The sequence below is a fragment of the Cebus imitator genome, unplaced genomic scaffold (assembly GCF_001604975.1).
Source record: "Cebus imitator isolate Cc_AM_T3 unplaced genomic scaffold, Cebus_imitator-1.0 Scaffold110, whole genome shotgun sequence".
Taxonomy (NCBI): Eukaryota; Metazoa; Chordata; class Mammalia; order Primates; family Cebidae; genus Cebus; species Cebus imitator.
In genome coordinates this window covers 2528911-2537457 of record NW_016107425.1, presented here as the reverse complement: position 1 = coordinate 2537457, position 8547 = coordinate 2528911, and the positions used below count along the sequence as shown (strand labels likewise).

General features: G+C 47.0%; 1 protein-coding gene across 2 annotated transcripts in view; it reads right to left on the bottom strand.

Moving 5' to 3' along the window:
* PDK1 (pyruvate dehydrogenase kinase 1) overlaps positions 1–3967 on the bottom strand; it is a 37462-nt gene extending 33495 nt beyond the window's left edge. The window contains exons 1-2 of one of the 2 annotated variants that reach the window (XM_017538226.2): positions 3582–3967; positions 1220–1361 (exon numbers count right to left, since the gene is read on the bottom strand). In XM_017538226.2, coding sequence (XP_017393715.1) covers positions 1220–1361; positions 3582–3783 — 344 coding nt within the window. In that variant the 5' untranslated portion in view covers positions 3784–3967. Of the gene's footprint in view, positions 1–1219; positions 1362–3054; positions 3315–3581 lie in introns of those variants that run through there. The other variant, XM_017538227.2, reaches the window with a different exon arrangement.
* Positions 3968–8547: the final 4580 nt, after the last annotated feature.

The window sequence follows — 8547 nt, the reverse complement described above, 5'->3', positions numbered from 1 at the left end:
ATATATATATATATAAAAATTGGCTGGGTGTGGCTTGCGCCTGTGGTCCCCGCTACTCAGGAGGCTGAGGTGAGAGGATCACCTGAGCTGGGGAGGCGGAGGTTGCAGTGAGCCAAGTCGTGATCACCACTGCACTCCAACCTGGGCAACAGAAAAAATAAGTAAATAGGCCAGGTGCAGGGGCTCACACCTGTAATCCCAGCACTTTGAGAAGCCGAGGTGGGAGGATCACCTGAGGTCAGGAGTTTGAGGCCAGCCTGGTGAAACCCTGGTCTCTACTAAAAATACAAAAATTAGCCAGGTATGGTGATGGGTGCCTATAAGAGCAAGACTCTGCTTCAAAAAAAAAAAAAAGTAAATAAAAATAACAACAACAATAAATAAAATGGAATCATACATACCCTGCAAGGTTGCTGAAGGGATTAAAGGCAATATACATAAATATCTATTTATCCACAAACTGCAGACATTTTTCTTATAATATCCCCGTAGATATTCTAACATAAATCTTAAATTTGGCATCTGTATTTCAGTGCAGTTATGATTGGTTTTCTCAATATCAAGGAGTTGTAGAGTCCAGGATTCAGGGCAGAAGCCCAAATACATTGCCCCCACCCACCCCCAGCCAAAAGAAGAATACTGCTACTACCTTAAGATTCCGGCTGGGGCTGGGCATGGTGGCTCATGCCTGTAATCCAAGCACTTTGGAGGCCAAGGAGGGCGGATCACCTGAGGTTGGGAGTTTAAGACCAGGATAACCAACATGGTGAAACCCCCCCCCGTCTTATTAAAAAAAAAAGAAAAAAAAAATAAAAAGAAAAAATATTCCAGCTGGGCACGGTGGCTCACACCTGTAATACCAGCACTTCGGAAGGCTGAGGCGGGCGAATCACAAGGTCAGGAGATTGAAACCATGCTGGCCAACACAGTGAAGCCCCGTCTCTACTAAAAATACAAAAATTAGCTGGGCATGGTGGTGCATGCCTGTGACCCCAGCTACTTGCAAGGCTGAGGCAGGAGGATCGCTTGAACCAGGGAGATGGAGGTTGCAGTGAGCTGAGATCATACCACTGCACTGTAGCCTGGCGACAGAGCAAAACTCCGTCTCAAAAAAAAAAAAAAAGGATTCCACTGAAGAATAAAAAAGCATTTGCCTGCTGTAACACTGAATAAAGTTCCCAACTCCATCAAAATTGCAAACACAAGATGAGAATCTTACCAGCTTTGTACTAATTGAACAGATGGTGTCCGGAGAAGATTGTCTGGGAGGAGACTTATTTCTTTCATTATATTTGCCAGTCTGACAGGCAACTCTTGCCGCAGAAACATAAATGATGTCTTTTCGCAAGCATTCACTGATCCTGAAACCAAACATGATGGGTAAAGCAGTAAGTAGAAGCCATAAGGCAAAACAAGGCAGGAGGCAGAGAGAAAGAGAGAGGGAGTTATCTGGCAAGGTCAGAGGGGTAGAATCACTACAATGGCGCTGGGAATAGGAGGCAAAGATATCCCTGCCTTTGGGAGGCAAGGGATGAGATAATCCAGCCTTCAGAGATATGACCTTCTAAAGGCTCTGTACAGCAATTACAATACTTTTTTGTCTCCCTAACATGCATCCTCATAGTGATCACCCATTTTAGCAGTTAGGTAACCTGAGCATGTCGGGGTAATTTTATAAAATTAACAGAAGAACCTGAAAAAGTCTATCCTGTACACCCTGTTGCTGCTATCATTTAGAAAATCTGTTTTCTAACGCTAGGTTTAAAAAGGGAAAATGCCTGTCTAAGAAACAGAAACTTTAGGCTGGTTTGAATGCAGTGGTGTTTACAACTAATTGATCACTACCAGTTACAGATTCTTTGTTCCTTGTCCACTCCCACTGCTTCACTTGACTAGCCTTAAAAAAAAAATAAAATAAATTGAAAAGTAGAAACAGCGGGCCCGGCAGTGGCTCATGCCTATAATCCCAGCACTTTGGGAGGCCAAGGCAGGAGGACTGTTTGAGCCCAGGAGTTCAAGACAAGCCTGGGCAACACAGTGCGACCTCATATTTATAAAAACTAAAACATAGTCAGGCATGGTGGTGCTTGCCTGTAGTTCTAGCCTTGGGAAGCTCGGGCAGAAATTTGAGGTTACGGTGAGCTATGATAGCACCGCTGCACTCCAGCCTGGGTGACAGAGTAAAACCCTGTCTCAAATAAAAGAAAAACGGGAAATTTTGATGTTTGCATAGGAAGATTCACAGATTCCATATAGAACCACTAATGCTGATTACCATAAGCAAAGAATAAGTGCAGGTCTTAAGCGCAGGTTTCACACGTGTATATATATGGGAAAAAAAAGGAGTAAGTGCAGAGGAAAGCTTTCAGGCAACAGAAAGCGAAAACCATCACTGCCTGTTAGTACCATCTTCAAGTAACTCCTATTCAATCGTCCGGAGAAAGCCTCCAGCCCTCTCCACTCCCATATCAGGATCCCATATCACTCCCTAAGCAGAATCATTGTAGAATGTCCTTTGGCAAACAGCTCCATTTAAAGTTAAACTAAAAGGTCTTATTATTCCAGTAATGCATTTGAAACTTACTATTCTTGCTGCTTTAGCAGAGAAAAAGTTAGCAAAAACTAGATTGTCAGTAGTAGAAATTAAGGTATTAAAAGAAAACAGCTTGTTAAAGTTTCATGGCATACTTAGGAACAACACCAAATTCGCCCATTCCTCAAACTAGAGTCATTTTAAAGTCAAAACAAAAACCGAAAGCTTTGAGGCAAAACTTATGCCACTGTAAACCGCAATTTAAACTTGCCAGTCACGCAGGTATCATTCAATGAAGAAGCCACAATGCAGAAGAAAAACCTTTGTACTCAAATTTTATGAATTCATTAAGGTTTTCCCTTTTCCCCTCATTGCTTTCATATAGGAAGTCAAAGTTAAAATGCCTCAATTTGCAATTCCTTCTGCAATTTGTTGAACAGCTTCTAGAGAAAACCAAGATAATATGTGGTAAACTTCACAGCATTTTGTCCTCATGTATTCAACACGTGCTCAAGACTTACTTGCTGATGATGAAATGTGCTGTTAGTGCAAACAGTCTTGAGCCACTGGCAAGGAAAACATTCTAAGAAACGTTGGGCCAGTTATAACCTGCCTTCCAAATCATCACGCCAATTCTGTGCAATCGTCATATGCAAAACTGAGCATTCATCATCACTGCGCGGAAGCGAAACGCGATTCTCGGGGGTGCCCACGCTCGGCCTTCCACCCGGGCACGACTCCTCGGAAGGGGCCTGGCCGAGCGCGCACCTGCACACGTGCGTCGGAAGGCGGGAGGTCATTCCGCGGCCCAGCTGGTTTGTTTTCAACAATAACTGTCAAAGTCACACGCCCCCGGTTATTTACGCCGCCCGCCAGCCTCGGCACCCCGAGAGAGGAAGGAAGCACCTAAGGCCCTGGGGGCGGAAACGCTGAGGAGGAGGGGTGCGCCTCCGGCGAGAGCCGGCCGGCGCAGACCGGGACTCGGAGAGCGGCCGCAGCTCCCCACTCGCGACCGCTCACAAAGGCCCGAGCTGCGGGCCGCACTCACCGAAGTCCAGGAACTGCTTCATGGAGAGCGGGGACGGCGAGAAGCGCGCGTAGAAGTCCACCTGGCCCGGAACGCCGCGTTCGGACGCCGGGCTGGAGCCCGAGTCCGAGCTGAGGCTGCGGGTGACGCCGGGGCCGGCGGCGCGCAGCCTCGGGCCGGGGCCGGCCAAGGCAGCTCCGCGAAGCAGCCGCGCCAGCCTCATGCCGAGCCCCGCCGGAGGAGTCAGAGCCCGGGCGCCAGGTCCCCGCTCCGCGGCACCGCCGAGTGGTACGTGAGGGACGTGGCTGACCGCAGGGGCGGGCAGCGGCTGTCACCGGCGCGGCCCCCGCCCCCTCACCGGAGCCCGGCCCCCTGCGCCGCTGGGCCGTGCGCGGAGCGGGAAGGAGGCGGGGAGAGAAAAGGGGCGGGCGCTCGCGGGGCCCGCCCCGTCGCCGGAGTCCCGCCCAGCCCCGCGGAACACGAGGTGCGGAGAGCGCGCAGCTGCGTAACCGGCGCCGAGATCCCGCCGCCGCTGGCTGGTTGTGGGGTGCGCGTGGCTGCGGTCCCGGCGCACGTCGGGACCCGGGACACTAAGAGGCGAGGCGGTGTGGAGCGTCCCCTTCCCCAGCCCTTTTGAAACAGCTCCCACCTTCCTGCTTCCGCAGCCCTCCCAGTCTCAGCCAAAGACTCAAGGACAAGGCGGCGCTCTCTTCCACACACCGCGGTGTCCTGCTGCGAGAGCGTTCCAGAAACGCTTCTCTGATGCAAACCACAGGTTTTCCCGCTCCGGAGAGCTTCTGAGGTCCCCCGCTTGCCAAACAGCGGTACGTAAATACGAATGCTGAACACTGGGACGTGTGGCCCTAAGCAGTGTCACTGCGACGGCGGCCCCACCAGAAGGGCTGTGTGCCTCTGAGTGAGCTGTTTAACCCTCTCTGAGTTTCCATCTCTTTACCTAAAAAAGCAGCATAATATCTGTCTCACTTGCTTGCTGTGACATGAGTAGTATAAGGTTAGCCGAGAGAAAGGAGAGTAGACCCAAAGTCAGGCAAGCAAGTTTTATTAACCTGCCCGGCTGCCCCTTAACAATCGGAGGAGGCAGCCCTGAGCCTCCAAAACGCGGGGTTTATATGGGGTGAGGGGGCATAAGGTAGTTTCAGGACTGAGAAAATCTATCAGCTTGTAAGAAGCCCGAAGATAGTTTGTCAGCTTGTGACAGTACATTATCCTATGACTTTTGTGGTGGCAGTTTTAAAAAACAGAATTTTACAGGTATGTGTAAAAGAGGAATTTAAGCAAAGGTGGTTTTTCATGACCTTCCCCACGCTGCCCAGATGACTGTAATCAGGCTTTGCTTAATTGCCTTGCTGTGGCGCCTAGCTCGCAATGCAGCTACAAAGCAATCAGAGCGGCGGGTCAGCTACCCCTAACAGGTAGTAGAGCTATCTGTGTTAGCACAATGCCAGGGACATACCACCCAATAAATGGTATTTGTTTTTTACCATTATTGCTTTTTAAAATTATTACCTTGTTAAGATTTTATCAGAATCACTAATCTGTGTTTTCCCTGAAGCACATTTTACCAAAGGCTTTAGAGAAGATGTTTTTTGATGGCTTTATAACTTTGTTGTATTCGAGTATCAGCAATTCTCTACATTGACTAGGTTTTAGAAGGTGATAACAGGTACATAATTTTGTGGATCCTGGAAGTTTGAGATAAGTCTCAGTTAGTGTATAGAGTTTATTTTGCCAAGGTTGACGACACGTGCCTGTGACACAGCCTCAGGAAGTCCCGAGGACATGTGCCCAAGGTGGTCAGGGTACAGGTTGGTTTTATACATTTTAGGGAGACAGGAGACATCAGTCTATGCGTAACAAGTACATTGGTTCGGTCCAGAAAGGCGGAACAACTTGAAGCAGGGAGGGAGGCTTCCAGGTCACAGATACGTGAGAGACAAATAGTTGAATTTTTTTTTTTGAGATGAAGTCTCACTCCGTTGACCAGGCTGGAATGCAGTGTCGTGGTCTCTGCTCACTGCAACCTTCGCCTCCTAGGTTCAAGCAATTCTCCTGCCTCAGCCTGCTTAGTAACTGGGATTACAGGCCCCTGCCACCATTACTGGCTAATTTTTGTACTTTTAGTAGAGATGGAGTTTTACCATGTTGGCCAGGCTGGTCTCAAATCCTGACCTCAGGTGATCCACCCACCTTGGCCTCCCAAAGTGCTGGGATTACAAACGTGAGCCATCGTGCCTGGCTTCACCTTCCTCCTTTAGTTTAGCCATTCATCAGAAAATTTATTGAGAACTTACTCTGAGCCAGGTGATAGAAATTCAGTAGTAAAGTTTTCTACCTTTAAGAAGCTTGTAATCTGGGAAGCTGGGGGTTGGGTGCGTGGTAGTTAACTATAAATGCCTATAACATGATCACAGGATTAACTGTAAAGACAGGGATGCAAATGCCTCCATAATTAAAGACTGAGCATATGATTTTAATTAATTTATTTATTTGAAACACCGTTTCACTCTGTCACCCAGGCTGCCTTGCAGTGGACAGTCTCAACTTACTGCAGCCTCTGCCTGTTGGTTCAAGCAATTTTTATTCCTCAGCCTCCCAAGTAGCTGGGATTACAGGTGCGCACCACCACACTCTGCTAATTTTTGTATTTTTAGCAGAGAATGGGTTTTCCCGTGTTGGTCAGGCTAGTCTCAAACTCTCAACCTCAGGTGATCCACCCGCCTCAGCCTCCCGAAGTGGTAGGATTACAGGCATGAGCCTGGCAAAATGGTTGTGTTCTTTTGAGTTTCTCATAAGCCTTTCCAAAGAAGGCAATTAAAATATGCATCTAAGTGAGCAGAGGGATGACTTTGAATAGAAAGGGAGGCAGGTTTGCCTTGAGCAGTTCCCATCTTGAATTTCCCTTTAGCTCAGTGATTTGGGGGGCCCAAGATATTTATCTTTCACACTTCAATGAGTCTTCATTCTCGTTATGTTTTTCTGGACAACCACACATGGATACGGTATGGGACATTACGTATTCTTTTGGCCCAGACAGCTTTGTTGAACCTGGTATCAATGTGCACATCTGGGGTTTCCATCTCTTTCATGGCAAATTTTCAGATATCTTTGAGTGCTGAGTGCCCGAGGGGCACACTTCTTGAAGTCCATTTCAGTGGGATGTGCTTGTGAATGTTGATGGTGTCACCACCTTGTTGATGGCTGAATGGCTCTTCTTCTTCTTACCACCCTTCTTCTGTGGGGCCCAAGTTGGAAAAAAACAATTTTAAGTCAAATATTACACATCCTTAAAATAGTCCCTCAAACATTTCCACACTCTACTCCAGCCTCTGAGGTTGTCTCCTCCTTTATTCTCTCCTTCCTTCTAGATTATTCCCTGAGCTCCAGAGTCTTCTCACTTTATCAGGCACAGCATTATTCAGCACGCTTAATCCCTGTTTACAACTTTGCTGCTTTCTGTCTGAGCATTTCAGGATGCTCTGCAGAACATTAACTTGTGTGAAAGAACAGAGACCCAGCAGAAACCTTGTGACTATTTTAGCATGATTTTTTTCTTGCAGGAAGCAATCAGCTGTTGTATAAAATGGTTTTTCTTTTCTCCAAAGTATATTCACCACCCTTCAACCAATATACAGAGAATGTGCATATAAAAGCATGTATTAAATAGCATCAACTTTTGCTTCTTAGTCAAAGACTTAGGGCCCAGAAACTGGAGAGAACCTTTGAGGACTTCAGTAAACAGCTGTATTACTTCTCTGTTGTTATGGTCTGAATGTGTAGAGATTTTATAATAGCAATGCTATCTATATGAGCAATTAGGGAGGTTAGTGATCTTATGGACTCTGGCTGCATGACTCCTGGGTTATAATTTCTAATCTTACAGCTAATCTTGTTAGTTTACTTATTTTTTGAGATAAGTTCTCTCTCTGTCACACAGGCAAGAGATGCAGTGGCATGATCTTGGCTCACTGCAAGCTACGCCTCCTGGACTCAAGTGATGCTCCCCTAAAATTCCTATGTTGAAACTTAATCATCAACATGATACTATTAAGAGGTGGGACCTTTAGGAGGGGATTAAATCATGAGGGCAGAGCCTTAAAAAGGGCCTGAGCATGTGAGTCTGATCCTACCATCTCTTCTGCCATGTGAGTGAAACTGCCTTTGCAAAAATTATAACTGAGAAAATTCTGACAGTGAAGGAGATCTGACCTAACCAACTCCATCTTGCTTCTAACTTCCAAGCTGCCATTATTTGTTCCTGGGTGTTATATGTAAATTTTTGGTGCTACAAAAGAAATAGCACTCATATAAATTTTCTCTCAGCAAGGCAACTTTACTTTCTGCAGAAAGGGTACACTCGCCAGCAGTTTGCCATGAGAGTACAAAGAACAAAGGAAAGGCAGACATATTTACCCCTTACAGACTGACTCCTGCTGTGCCTTGCCTCCATTGGCTGGAGCTGGGCCTCACAATCTAAACTATACCAATTGGCTAACAACTCAAAACTTTTCTTGAAAGGGTAAAGGCAAGAGAGAACAAAGGAAAAGAGGAAGTAGTTTTGGAAAGACTTAAAGAAGCAATAACATTTCCAAATAAGGAAGGGGAATTAACTATGGTCTGAGGCCTGCCTGGGCTTGTCCAGACATGTCAGGGCAAATACCTGGGCTACAGTATAAGAACCAGGAATGGCTGGGCACAGTGGCTCACGCCTGTAATCCCAGCACTTTGGGAGGCTGAGGCGGGCGGATCACGAGGTCAAGAGATCAAGACCATGGTGAAACCCCATCTCTACTAAAAAATACAAAAATTAGCTGAGTGTGGTGGCGCGCACCTGTGGTCCCAGCTACTCAAGAGGCTGAGGCAGGAGAATTGCTTGAACCCGGGAGGAAGAGGTTGCAGTGAGCCAAGATTGTGCCACTGCACTCTGACCTGGTGCCTGGCAACAGATCAAGACTCTATCTTAAAAAAA